The sequence below is a fragment of the Chaetura pelagica genome, unplaced genomic scaffold (assembly GCF_000747805.2).
Source record: "Chaetura pelagica isolate M959 unplaced genomic scaffold, ChaPel_1.0 scaffold120, whole genome shotgun sequence".
Lineage (NCBI taxonomy): Eukaryota > Metazoa > Chordata > Aves > Apodiformes > Apodidae > Chaetura > Chaetura pelagica.
The window spans coordinates 2,476,372-2,490,592 of NW_009951952.1; the positions used below are offsets into that span (position 1 = coordinate 2,476,372).

Here is a 14,221-nt window from a genome sequence, read left to right on the forward strand (position 1 = left end):
AGGATATTGACAAATTCCCTGCTATAAAAGAGGAGGTTTGCTGTGCTTTATGTGAGTCTCTCAACAATGAAGTGTTACCTACCATGGGACACTGGGAAAACTATCAGTTCTTTATATATCTCACTGTCTTGGGTACCTCTCCTTTCTGTTCTTTTTTGATTTGAGGCAATTTACATGCTTTTGGTACTCAGCTCAAATTCCTGCATCTTTTAGGACCAGATTCTTGCTTAAACAATGTTTAAGCAACTCTTTGTGCAGGAAACCCTTGATGTTCTACAAGTTTATGTTATTCTTTAAGACATCTTCCAATCCGAGCAACGCTTCTAACACTGAAAGATATCAACTCTCATGATTTGTTCTACTTGAACTTTCATGATATTTAGGCATCTGGCTTTCCAGCTCAAGCAATCATGATGACAATTAAACCTACATTTTTGTGAATGTCAAAACTGTCATCTGCATTCAGAATGTTACAGGTCTGTAAGAAATTATGATCAAGAGAAATTTAATGTCAGTGAGGTCATTAGGAAATTGTTCCAGCATTTGCCTCACCAAAAACTCCCTTGTCAAAGCAAATGAGATACATGGAATTATGCTATATTCACTGCCCATATAGAATACCTAATCAGTGTCATAAACTAAGCATACTTTGCAAATGTAATTAATTGTCAACAGTATTTTAAATAATGCTCAAGCAGTAGTAGTGGGTTATGAGTACCCTTTAGATTATTTCACTATGTGAATCTGAACCATATGCAGTTGTATATGCATTTATTACACAAGATAATTACTTCCCTTCTGCAAATGGGTATTGTATTTTTAGTGAAGCCAAGAAAAAAAAACTTCAGTGCTTCACATTAAATAATGAAAAACTAAATGGGAATTTGAAAACGAGTTAATGATGCAGCAGTTTCCAGCTCAGAATAAGGCAAAGTCAGGAGTGTAAAGTTCACAGGGAAACATGTCTTGAAATTGTTCCCTTTTGCAAAAGAAGCCGTGTTACAGTTTGCCAACCCAAATAAGCAACCAGAAGTTATTTCCCAACAGCCAACGTGGTCCTGACTTTCCAGCCAGAGTGTAAGCCCACACTTGGCTCTCACTGATAGCAAAGGGGAATTGTGTGGGACAGTGTTGATCATGCTGTGGCATCACTCGCATCACAAGATGTCTTCTGTCATCTGCAACTGAAACAGCTTAGTCCAAAAATGTATACGTTTAGGCAAGTGTAGGAATTATTTCCTTTTGTCAGGCATTATTTCTCTCTTGCTCTCCCTGTCACATGCAAACTGCAAGCACAGCCATTCCAGCTGCAGGGCACTGTGCAGCAACACTGCTGCACACACAGTTCCCTCTGTTGTAGCTCAGAAATTTCTTGGGGGGCTGGTTTTGCAGCTAGTCAAAGGGTTAAAGCTAGAGTATTGGCTTGGAACTCCAGATGTTGGCTTTAAATAGCCCTCAGGACACTAGCATGTATTGCCATTGGTTATAAATAGAGGCTACAACGAGGGAGGGACTGAGTGCCTCAGATAAATGTGCCATGTGAGATGGAACAAACTCAGCCCAAGTGTCCTCTGCAGCAGCAGGGGAATGAAACAGCTCTGAAAGGCAAAGCAGCAGGTCCAGTGTGCTGGTGTCCAGGAGCAATGGCAGGAAATATGGAGCATAGGGAGAATACATGCCTTGAAGGCACTCACAGATACTTGCTTGGGACCCTCTTCATGACAGGAGGCTTCCCTCCATCTAAGATGTAGTTAGATATTGTGCTTTTGTCAGCTCTTTATATCAGAGGCAGATACCAAGAGCACTTGCCCAAAGGGTGCTGTGGGTCATGTCCCGGAACCATTCTCAGCTGAGCTGGGAATTTCCATCAAAACTCTACAGCTGCTCAGCCAAGAAGAAAGACCTTTGAAAACAAGAGGAGCACAAGTGCCTGACTCCAGCCTAGTTCTCAGGCTGCCTCCACTGGGAGATTTACTGCGTGCTGGTTTCTGCTTTGGCAATTCCTTGTGCCTTTTACATTAAATATCCCTGGAAGAAAAAAAGATGGAAAGACTTCTTTGCTAGCAATTTTAAATACTTTTGCATCTCCCTACATTACTGATGTTTTGGACTGCAAACTCTTAAAGAGTAGCCTTAGGCAGGAAGAATTTTGTACCAAATTACTTCTGTCCCTGTGGATTAAATGTAAAACCTGAAGCAAAATTTGAGCCTGGGTGTAGGGAGAGAGGATCTTAATTGCCTGACAAGCCTGCAATTCTCCCTTTTTCTAGGAATTTTCAAAGGATGGGAAGATGGGGTCTCTAGTGGCAGCACTGGTATTTTAGGCAGAGGAAGTGTGAAGCAGCAGTTAGTTGTTAGACTGATCCAGCATCTCATCTGTGAAACACTTCCTAACAAGCCAAAGCCCTAATGGTACAGCTGAGCAAGTCATCACTTGGCTGCATCATCTCAGTAACCTGCAGATGGGTGGTTAACCTTGTGCAGGGGCAATGTAAACTCTGACCTGTGAAAGGGATGAAGGACAGAGGAAATGCCCAGGGGAGTACTGCTGAACAGGTTTAAAGTTTTTAGAACTCTGTCCCTGACTCCCAACTAGATTAATGTAAAAAGCATCAGCACCCAAAGAAATCTTGAAGGCTGGAACATCAACTGAACCATGTTTAAATACAATATTAGAACAAATAGAATAAAGATTACCATGATGTATCATAGACCCGAGTACAAGTGCTGTTTGCCCATGTACCTTCTGCTACTGAGGATAAGAGCTACTTTTTCTCCAGGTTTTTACAGCAGGAGCAATAACATCTGCAGGAAGCCAACTGCTGGTGGTAAGCTGGGGGATAATTCAGAGTTTAGCCTAAGGCTCCCTCTGGAGTCAAAGGGAGGTCGGTGTCTCCAAGGAGGGATTCAGAGCAGGGTCTGAGTGGCTTTGGGGCTGTGGGCTGCTGAGTGGGGCTGCTGAGTGGCCCCCTGTCTGGGGCAAACGCAGGGAAGATACTCTCCCTGCACCTGGCTGTAGCAATACCAGTGCAGGGGCAAACTTGGCCACTTTCTGGGGCTTCCGTTCCTTCCAGGGAAAACAAAACCTACTCATCTAAATCAGGCTGCCATGTTGGGCTAAAGGCATACCCCATAGCAGGCTGCAAAAACAAGGGACACTGTCCAAATACTGTGCTTGCTTAGGCGTTCCCTAAAGTTCAGTTAATCAGGCAATAATTTAAAATCTGGCTGATTTTAGGCCAAGTAGTTTTTGTACCATTACATATCACATGCACGTGGCTTCATATTTCAAGTATGACAACTTCTGTTGGGTAAGCTGCCAAAGGTTTTGATTTTCAGGTGTATGTCCCAGTCCAAGAGTCAGGCCCTCACAAGTTGTAAGAACCACATAAATTAAACCCCCTAAATCTGAAATAATTTTAGAAAGGCTCAGACCCTGTATTTAGAGGACTTTGAAGGTACTTAGAAGAGATTCTTTGTTTGAAAATGGTCCAGGGTTTGCTGTTGCTTTTAGTTTAGTTTGCAGCTGTCTGCTGTACTTCTATTAGCAGGTAGTGTTTGCTGTTGTGACAGTTGTGACTATAAAACCAACAGCTGTGGAAACAGTCCTGATACTAAAAGGACCATATTTAGTTGGGGAAAACAGTCCCTTCTACTAGAACCTGAACTCCTTTAACCTAATGAGTTGCACTTAAGCAATTCATTGATGATGTTTATCCATACATCAGCCCCAAAATACATGAAGAAATACATCTCCTACCAGATTTTCCCAATCACAAAATTAAGAATGGTACATCACTAATTTTTCCTTCTCTTCAATAGGGGCTGGTCTGGAATAAATGGATAATAGATGTTGCTTAGGAGCTGTGAAGGGTTGCTAAAAGTCAGCGGAAATGTGCTGAAATCAGAGGAAGCCTTTCTGTTGGCTTTAAAGGCCTTCCCATCACATCTAGGGTGTTGAATATTTTATCTACTCCTAAAGGTTGTGACATGTATCAGCAGCTACTATGAAACTTCAGCATGTGACAGCTTGTTCCAATGTAAAGATGGGAAGTGGGTTTAAGGACAGGCTGGGCCCCAAACCTTCAGGGTATTTTATGGTTTTGGGAGAAGAGGTTTGTAAACTGCTGTCAAGATGACTTTATAAAGCCCTCTTGGAATCTGCCTGTATCTGGACTCCTCAAAAATAACTTAACTAATACTTAGCAATAAAAAGTGTAATGAACACACTGAGCATTCCTGATACAATTAGCTTAACTGGATTTATTTTTTTTTTTTTGTTGGTTTTGAAATATTTTGACTTGTTAATGAAATATAAATGGGACATCACTGTCTTTTCTGATACCAGAAGCTCTTTTAGCTGTACGAAAGGTAGACCTTTCATACAAAGCAGAGGACACTCTGTTCTTAAGTGGTGATGCCCCAGCTTGAAGAGAGGTTGGTTTGCTATGAAGAGTCTCTCAACAATGAAGTGCTGAGTCAGTGGATGTAGCTTTTCCCACTTCCTTAATCTACACCAAAAAACACTATGAAATATAGTAGTTTAATACTTAAAAATCCCTTTTGCTACTTGTATGTTGATAAGAAAAGGCCTTCTTGGTTTGTTTTTCTTCAAAATTTGTGTAAGATTAGTCTTTACATGGCATTGAACGTGTAATTAAACATTAAGATTTATCCAAACACAGTCATCACACTCCCTCTTGTCCCCAGAAAAAAAAAAAAAAAAGTCAGCAATTAATCTTTAAATCCTTTTTAATAAATGAATATTCATTCATCAATATTTTCATAAAGCATCTCTTTAACATTCCATTTTAGTATTCTTTTGGTTGTGTTGGTTTTTTTTTACTGCTGAAGAATACCAAAAATACATAGATGTGCCTTAAGCAAAAAAGACTGGGTTTTAGTTTATCTTTACAATGGGATGAAATCAACTTAGAGTTAAACCACCATAATATTTCTACTGTTTACTGACCCTTTGGGCTACACCACAAGATAGTTCCAGTTTTCTTTTTTTGTTTGTTTAATGCCTTTTACAAACAAACGATGTGTAAATGTTATTTATAATAGTCTTGAGTTAGAAAGGAGTTGGTTAGCTATGAAATACATCACTCTGGTGCAATTTGGCTGAAATTAGCATTTTTAGTCTTAAAGCCATCTGTGGTTAAAATCATATACTGCAGCTATCAGACAGGGACAAGAGCCAGAAAACGGGAGGTCAAGGCAAACACTGTTCTTAACACATGGTGGTGTCTGTGTGTCTGTGTGTAAGAAATGGTGCTGGGACTGGAAGAAGGGAATTGGCAAAAAAAGGCACGAAAATGTGTGTTAGATGAAGTGTTAACCTTAAGTGAGATTTTCCTGGCATTTTTCAAGTCAAGCCAAGACTTGGATCTGTTCACGGTTCAAGCTGCTTGTGCCCCACGGAGTTCAACTCGACTGACGAATATGAAATCTGATGACAAAGCTGCAATGTACAACTGCTCACTTTTTTTTTTTTGCCATGACAGGCAAAGTGGGAGTACAGTTTCATGGAAGGGGCTGCAGTAACACACTGCCCTCCAGCTGTGCAGAGGGTAAGAGTCCTCAGAGACTCAGTTCTCTTGCCCAGGCAGGGTCCCGAAAACGCACGTTGCCTCTTTGCTCTGGCCAGACAGTAATGTCCCATCTGCTTGGAAAGCCTGGCTGGAGCCACTGGAAAACTGATTTCAGTGGGATGTGGAGTACACACTTATATCACAACTAAAAAGCCTCTACTTGATGAAGAGCTCTGCCTGACCACACAATTCCTAGGAGCTGGGGCTTGAAGGAAACGGAGAACTATGATCAAATCATGAGGGCAGGACGACTCCTTTCTTGAATCCCATTTTTCAGGGTAGCTGTGTAGCACACTTACTGAGGGATTTGCTTGAAGGTAACTTCATAAGGGAAGTTTTTTTTAAAGCAACACCAACCATTTTTAAGTTTTACTAAAGTCAGGTTTTTCTGTTGAATTATATTTTGTCATTAGGATAAAAACTTGGGTGGGCTTTTCAACAATTCTACCCAATATGTACTTTGGGAAGGTTTCATTGTTTATTCACTTTGATTAAAATTATGACAACATGCTCTATAATCCCCTCACAGTTTGAAGAGTTATTAGAGAGCTCACAACACATTGTGGTTCACCAATGGGAGCTAGTACTGATGAGCCTTTAAAAAACAAGTTTTTCTGCTCCAGCTGTAGGAGTTCCTTTGAGGTTCTTCATGCCTTATAGTTGTCTGCAGATAGAGTGCTTAAAAGCTGCAGTTACAGGCCCTTTGCACCCTTGCCAAGGATGCAGCAGGACTGTGGTGCTGATCCTGCACACACCAGCAGGCAGGGTTGTGATGAACACTCCCAGCTGGGGACTGCATTCCAGCTTTGCTGCAAGGCAACTGTGGGGAGCCCATTCCTGTCCAAAAAACAGCCCTGAGAATGTGGCTGCAACGTCGACTTCTGTGATCAAGGTCTGTCTAAGCTGAATTTCAGCCCAGAGCAAAGTTTCACAGCTCAGCTGCAAAAAGGGGTGGGAACAGAAATGGACCATACGGGGCAGGAACACAAGCATCACCACTCTACTCCGAAGAGAGTACCAGCAAGAATCAAGTACTAGCAAGAACATGGGTCATTACTGAGCCAAGGCAGCCTTTTCAGTTTCATCCCTTTTTGGTGTTTTTGGTAGATGCATAACCACACATTCTGCTCCCATAGACATCTCTAACTAGCATCCAAAGCTCTCTGTCTGCTAAAAATTCCCATTGATGTCCAGAGGAATTCTACATGCAGAGAACTGGCAGGACTAAGCCTGAAATATTATTATTATTAATTTTTTAGACCTATTTATGCTATTGTATTTGTTGTTATTTGAGAATGTACATGATAGAAACATTGTTTACAAAAAATATATCTTCTTTTCTTTAGAAAGGTTTCTTCCTGATAAATAACAAATTAAGTTTACAGATCTGAAAGTGGCATACCTTGACAACTACAATCTACTAGACTGAAAAAAGCTGGAATCCTGGTGAGGGAATGAATTGGGATGAAAACCAAAGTGGTCACATTGGCATGACGGATATGTCAGAACATAGTTAATGCTGCAACAAAACATGCTGTTTGCCATCTCTTGTGATCACACACTAGCTTGTAAGTGTATGTGTACATACTTTCAGTATATAAATAAAATATGAAAATGTTCCATTACTGAATCAAAGCATTGAAAGTGCTCTATTTGCTCAATTCTAGAGATAAAAAGTTGTAACATCACAGAAACAAAGATATGACGTAGCATGCGGTCACAACAGCAAACACAGAGAAGAAAAAGATTGAGAAAATATATGCATATTATGCAAATATATTTTACATTAACATACAATGTTATAAGAATGTTAAATAACGTGAATGCGTGTTTAAAAAAGGCTGCAGCTATGTGGTTTCATGTCAAAGTAGCAAATAACCTGAGACATCTTCTAAGCTTTCACTAGGATAACAATCTTTAAATCTACAGCAGATGTAGAACACGTTGAAAGTAGTCGAATTCTCAGCTAAATTATACTAAAAATGTGCTATTCTCTTTCAAAATGACATGGTAGCTGGAACCAGTCCAAGGGAAGGAAAATGTGCTGTACATTTACAGTACTTACAAAAGATTCATTTCACTGTTGATGGACACTTAAAATGCTTGTTTGAAATCTTATGAACACGTATATGTCTCCAAAGACCTAGAGCAACACTCCCATGATCAGTTTGCTTACTGCAGAAGAGAAAGCAAGAGATCTTTAAACATGATGTCCATTCAAGACTGGGAAAAAACATATTATGACATGTATAAACCAAATAAATTTTAGCAAAGAAAAAGAATTTTGGCTGATTAAATCATAGTTGATGTATCTGCAATTTAAATTACTTACTTTAAAACTTACCAGTGTAACTCTACCACTTCATGATGAGTGTGTATGGCAGCATTTACAAACAATGGTACTACATACTGACTTTATACACAATTACAGCTGTTTGAAAATTTCTGTGACCATCAACGTTCTGTAGTGATAATATACAACACTTACTTTCTCAGGGCTTGTTGTTTTGATGACACCTGCCTTTCGATTTAGGAAGTTCCTCTGAAGTGCATCTTATATCAAAGTGTCCATAACCTCAGAATGAATGTGTACATACATGTGTGTGTGCATACATATACTTCTGCTTTGCAGTGTGTGCTTTTAATCACACACAGTTCTTTGCTGTATGTATTCACACGTACATGAGTATGGTCTACATATGAAAAGTTCATATATATATATATTTATGTATAAATATATATATAAACTCTGCAGGCAAGTAGTACTTCTCTGGTTATAACTGAAGTCCTTAAAAAAAGTTCAGTCACTCAGTTAACATAGTAGAGCCAGTAAATTAAGTTGAAAAGAGAAAATGTGAATGGAAAAATCATCCTTGACCACCTGTCGATGGCATTCACATCTGTTAGATCAGGGATCTTTATCTTCAGTTGCGAAGACCTTCTCCGTAAATGGCCCCTCTTGCTGTGGGGACCTGTTCTTTCTGACGGGCGCCTTCCCAGGGTTTCCCGATGGGAGCTCTGTTTCCTGTACTGGATTCCTGAGTTGTCAAAGGATATGGTCGAATTCCGGGTGTCCGTGACGCTGGTGGTCACCTCGTTGCTCGCCACCTCGTTGTGGATTTCAAGCGAGGTCAGCAGAATGTTGCCATGGGTGTCCACCTAGGGGGGAAACAGGCAAGAGGTACAAGTTGTTTCCAAAGACTCAACGCCCAGCAGCAGAATGAGGGCATATTGACACTTCTAAACTCCTAACTATTTTAAGAAAGCATCGATTCATTTCAAGCATGTGATAATCTTATAAAAGATGGCAAGACTCAGCTGCTTAAAATTAGGCAAGTATTTAAATACTTGTACAAACAGGGTTATCATCCTATTACCAACAACAAGTACAAAACCGTATTTGGCAAAACCAATTGTTTTCTGCACCCTCTAAAACAGGTGCATTTTAAAGGATGGTGAGTTCAGTAACATCTCCATGTTGCTGATGATGAGTGAGAGAGTAAGGGATGGATTCTCTCTCTGCTACAGGAGGAAGTTAAATTAAACCAGGCTAGATTTTTGTGTAGTTGGGATTTAAAAGCAGATTTAAAAGATGCCTGTGAAGTTTGCTAAAATCACAAGAACAGTTCTGACCTGTTGAACTTTGCAATCAGATCTTATTTACATTTTTTTTCTTCAACTTTTCCTTCTGAAGTCATTTGCACAGTTTTCCAATTAGGGCAACGCTTTAACCGTGGGGTCTTTCCACCAGAGTAAGTAAACTTAAAGAGCAATGAACTTAGACATGCAAGAAAGCTGCTAAACTGAGGAAACAGGTGGCACTCTTCCCTTCCACCTCCATATCCAAGAGGCAGTGGGCACAGCGTTGAGCACAGGTGACCAATGTGGTGCTATTTTCAGTAATTAGGTGGAAGGTGCTGATCATTTTGAGTCTTTATCTATTCTAGGCCACCCTCAGCAGCAACAGAGGAGGAGCAGCATGGAGTTGGGTCCAGCTCCTTCAATCCAGTTCCTTCCAATTCCCATGTGTACACTGACAAGAAGTCCCAAATGATGCTGTCTTAGTATGTGGTAGCTTCAGTGGTGACACCACATCCCCTTGTGTCCTGTGCCCTGCATACTGGCAGATAGGCAGAGAACACAGATCATGTAGGGATCAGCTTCAACTTCCCTGCCAGTTTTTGGGAAAGGAAAATGATGGCTGAAGGTAAAAGAAATGCTCTGTGCTGGATATTTTCAGCCAGTCACTGCACATGTGACTCCGTTCAAGTGGTTTCAATTCCCCATGTCAGAAATAGATAGTGAATCGTAGCATACAGGATAATTTACACTTTTCTGTATACAATTTATTGTTCCACAATTCATCCTGCAATTAACACATTTTTCTAACCTTCTGCATGATTTAGCTGTGTTAACTGTGCAGCAGTTGAACTTCTCATCCTAGAAGCATCTGCTTAAAAGTATTTGAGAAAATACACTATTGTCATGGCCTTCTGAAGCTCGTGCAGTCATCTGATGCCACGTCCTTTGCAAGCTTTATGTGATGCACTAAAAGTATGTGCAGCTAAGTATCTGTCCATATGCATTTAGCTTTTTTCAGTCTTGTTAAAATGCTGTAAAATGGATATTTCTTTCATCAATTATTGAGGCTACATCTTATATTTGCTCAGCAAAAACAATTATGAGAGTGTATCAGTGATGCTCTGCCAAGATTCTTGCAAATGGGAAAAGATTATAAAATGCTATGATTGACATACAGGCAAGTAGAGAAAAAAGAAATGTCCTAAGGTATCCAACAAATCCTGCTCTTGTAGGCAACAGCACATTATGCTGATGAGCTCTTATAAATTTAAAAAAAAAAAAAAAAGTGAACCAAAATAATGGGGTGGAGAAGCCCCAGTGATGATTAAGAAGAATTTATTTTCCCCATGGCAGAAACCCACAAATGTATGAGCCTGAGGTTTGTAGAAATTAGTTCATGCTGTTGAGTACTATCAGTTACCAGGGAATACACACAGATTTAAAATACAGCCGTGGGTATCATCACTACTTATGGTGGTCTGAAAAGAACTGATTAATTTATCTGCTTTTTTTGCCTTTTTTTTTCTTTCTTTAACAAAGAGTACAAATTCTGATCAAGATTTGTAACAGCATTGTGTAAAACATCTCCACAATTTGCCTTTTCTTACGAAGCTTAAAACTAAATCTCTCATCAAGGCCCCTGTGGTGTCACATGTCATCTCCTTTCCTATCTTCTCCCAGGCTTTGAGAAATGTCTTTCAGCTTACTAAAAATGCCCCAGCAAAGGCCATTTTACTGGGGTCCAGCCTGACAGCACTGCCTTCTCTTTGCAGGTCTCTACTTCCTGCAAGTTGGCTGAAAGCTTGTATTCTGGAGGGTCCATCTATGCATTCAGGCTTCTCCTGCCCAATGAATTAATTTGATTCCACTTCTTTCATTGCACTGCATAGTCTTCTTTATCTTATCTGCCAACCTTACATGCCACCCTAACGTGGCTTCTGCCAATGATGCTGCCACTTTTCACTGCTTGTCACTGCATCTATAAATCAAGCTAGGGAAGTGGTCAAGAATGTTGCAACATTTGTGTGAGTGCTTTGCCTGACGACACCATTATGTCCCATGAAGTTGCATGACATCTTATATTGTCTCAAAATGTCAAATGAAACATACTTGGAAATACACTTTTGAAATTCATCTCTCTGTTAGCAGAGCAACAGAATTGCACATTGAACGCAAGGATGGAGAAGATGGAGAGAAGAAGGGGTCTACACAAACCAACACCAGATACTCTGGGGATCTATTCCTGCAAATTGTATTGATTCCTTCAGAGGTTTTGGTTAAATTGCCTAAGCCTCAACCACATTAGAGCAACATATGCCAATGCCTTGTGACAATCTCAAGGTGATGTTGTGAAATCTATTTAATGCATGCAACAATTTAAAAGGTATCTGCACTTAAGCACGACTTCTGAATGATTTAAGCAACGATCTAAATGATTTTGACAAAAGTAAACAAGCTCTCTCAAGGAATGAAGAAACAAAGCAATAATGGCAGGGTATCCTGTGCAAGCTGAGTAATATTTGCCTGACCATACAGGTAAAGGCAGCATCTTTCATGAGTGAACATGAGGGTTGGTTGGTGGCTCCAGGTAAAATGCTACCCCAGGTAAAGATACAGACTGTCTGAATGGATTTCAGACAGTCATGGCTACACATGATGAACAAAGCCAATGTTTTTGATAAAACTTAAGTTTTACTGCTTATGAGCCTTCAAGATATAATTTTACCACCTGGCTCAAAAATGTCACTGTCTGTGCACTGGAAATCCTTCCCAAAATGTTAACACCAGGCTTTGCACTTGAATCTTGTTATAAATGGGAGAGATGATGTGGATTCAGCCATTTCCCCTGTACTTCTTGCCATCCTTCTTTAACCTAAATATTTCCCTTTTTTGCCTTCTCTGCCAGCCCTGGGCCTCTATGCTCCTTGTAATCTCCATTGTGCCCACCATGGCTCTACCTTAAGCCATTCATTCCTGTTTCTCTGCTGTGGCCTTCACTGCCAGTGCTCCCATCTCCTCCCTGACACCAAACAGGGCTGGTTATTTCCATGGAGTGTTTCACAGTGAGCTCATCAAAGCAGCTGAGTATCAAATCATTAATTAATTCCCTACGGAATCAGCATAGATTCAAACACACAAAACTGATGCTTTTATTTCAGAATCAATTTTTATCAAACCCCATCCCTCCCACCTCTGAACAACTACAGTTCCTGCACCAGGCTGAAGTGATTGAATCTCACATGACTCCATTTGGAAGCTGAGAAGCATGAAATGCTGTGAGAAGTTTTATACATGGAAAAACAGATTTGCTTTTGAAGGTTCACCACTTCTGAACTATACATATCACAGTACAAATAAAAAATCCAAAGACTCTAGGAGCCTAATGTCATTACACAGAAATGACCACAATTTTCCTAGATGAAGCCAAAAAGAGGAGACTACAGATAAGGCACACCAAGATGGTATCATTTCTAATACCTAACATAATTTAGATGTTAGGTATTTTTAAAGAAATTAAAGACAAGAGCTGTTACTGAATACCTTTCTCCAATCAAGAGTCTTGGAAAACTTCAGCTTTTATGCCAGTTTGAAAACATTTTACTAGAGTCAGGAAACTACCATAAGGCTTGATTTACTACTAGTTAGTGTTCAAATTAGTTCAGGTTCATTTAGTTCTCTGTTTAATATTCCATACATTTTAAGAAGTACTTTACAATGAAGTCTCTTTTTCTTCAGAAGTTTTCACTCCACTCCAGGAAAAGAAAAAAAGGGAAGCATTTTTCTCAAACCCCATAGGTATTGTTTAGGAGTTCATCAATCCCAAATTTTTAAATACCATGTAAACACTTTCCATCATATGAAGCAATATAAATGCAAATAGCAGGTTTAAGTAACAGCATGAAAAGCTGTCTCTGTAGTTAGTCTTGCATTATTTTACATCAAAATTACTATCCAAGCACATTATCCCACAAAATAATCTTCCTTTAAAATTGTTTAAAAATGCAAATTATTTTTTACTCCAGAGACCTCAGTCTCACCTGATCTGCCCCGGTGCAAGTGTCTATGGTTTTGCCAGGGATGAACCACCTTGTAGCAGTTTTCATCTTCTTTACTTAGGGATAAAATGGCTTTTGAACATGTTAAATAGTATGTGCTCAGGCCCCAAGAGTTATCTGTGCTTACAGCAAAATTCACTAACTACATGATGCCTTGTATATTTTAAAAGTAATATTTAAGTCCAAGCACAAAATAAAGAAGCGTTCAGTGTCCTCCCTAAGTCGAAAAGTTTATACTTCTCTCATTGTCATTTTAACATGTTTGCATTAGTTAATAAGCAGATAAAAATGAGAAAGAATGATGTCAGTCCAGTAGATGAGGCCAGGGTAGCCAGCAGAACTGGGAAGATGGAAAGATCTTGAAAAATAAGGACAGTATGAAGAAGCAAAATAATTAGGACCTTTCATATTAATGTCACTGTCCCCCAAGTAGTAACAGAGATTGACAATTAATTGTATTGAAACAGAGGAAGAAAAGGAAATAAATATATGGTCCTCTCTTGCCCTGCATTTCACACTGTCTGGATTCTTGCAATGTAAGGATGCACTATGGCTTGCACATACAATCCTTCTTGCTGTCTCTGGATTTGCACCACAAGTGGTTGCAGAACAAAATTAGTACAGGAGTGTGTCTCCCAGTGCATACTGCATGTCCCCACGGGAGAAGAGCTCTTCCCACAAGAAATGTGCTCATCACCCTTGACAGATATTTTTCAAAACTTGACACCTACTCATCTCACTCGTGTTTCAGAAATACACCAGTGTTCAAAACGGCACCAAAATAAGTACCCAAGAAGTATGGGGATGCACAGAATTCTGCCTGCTTTGTTATTCTCATATTTCCCAATTTAAACTGAGTGATAATTCTGCCACAGCAGTCAAGATAGTCATTCTCAGAATAAAACCCCACTGGTGAGAAGGGTTGCTACAATTAACTATCCTTTAAAAGTGCTAAGTAGGTTTAAGTGGCCTGAGCCTCTGTTCTCAGGA

General features: G+C 39.8%; 1 protein-coding gene across 2 annotated transcripts in view; it reads right to left on the reverse strand.

Moving 5' to 3' along the window:
• Positions 1 to 7,589: 7,589 nt before the first annotated feature.
• GABRB3 (gamma-aminobutyric acid (GABA) A receptor, beta 3) overlaps positions 7,590 to 14,221 on the reverse strand; it is a 30,767-nt gene continuing 24,135 nt past the window's right edge. Inside the window, exons 6-7 of one of the 2 annotated variants that reach the window (XM_009998774.1) lie at positions 11,973 to 11,978; positions 8,403 to 8,753 (exon numbers count right to left, since the gene is read on the reverse strand). In XM_009998774.1, the coding sequence (XP_009997076.1) occupies positions 8,403 to 8,753; positions 11,973 to 11,978 (357 nt within the window). Of the gene's footprint in view, positions 8,754 to 11,972; positions 11,979 to 14,221 lie in introns of both variants that reach the window. The other variant, XM_009998766.1, reaches the window with a different exon arrangement.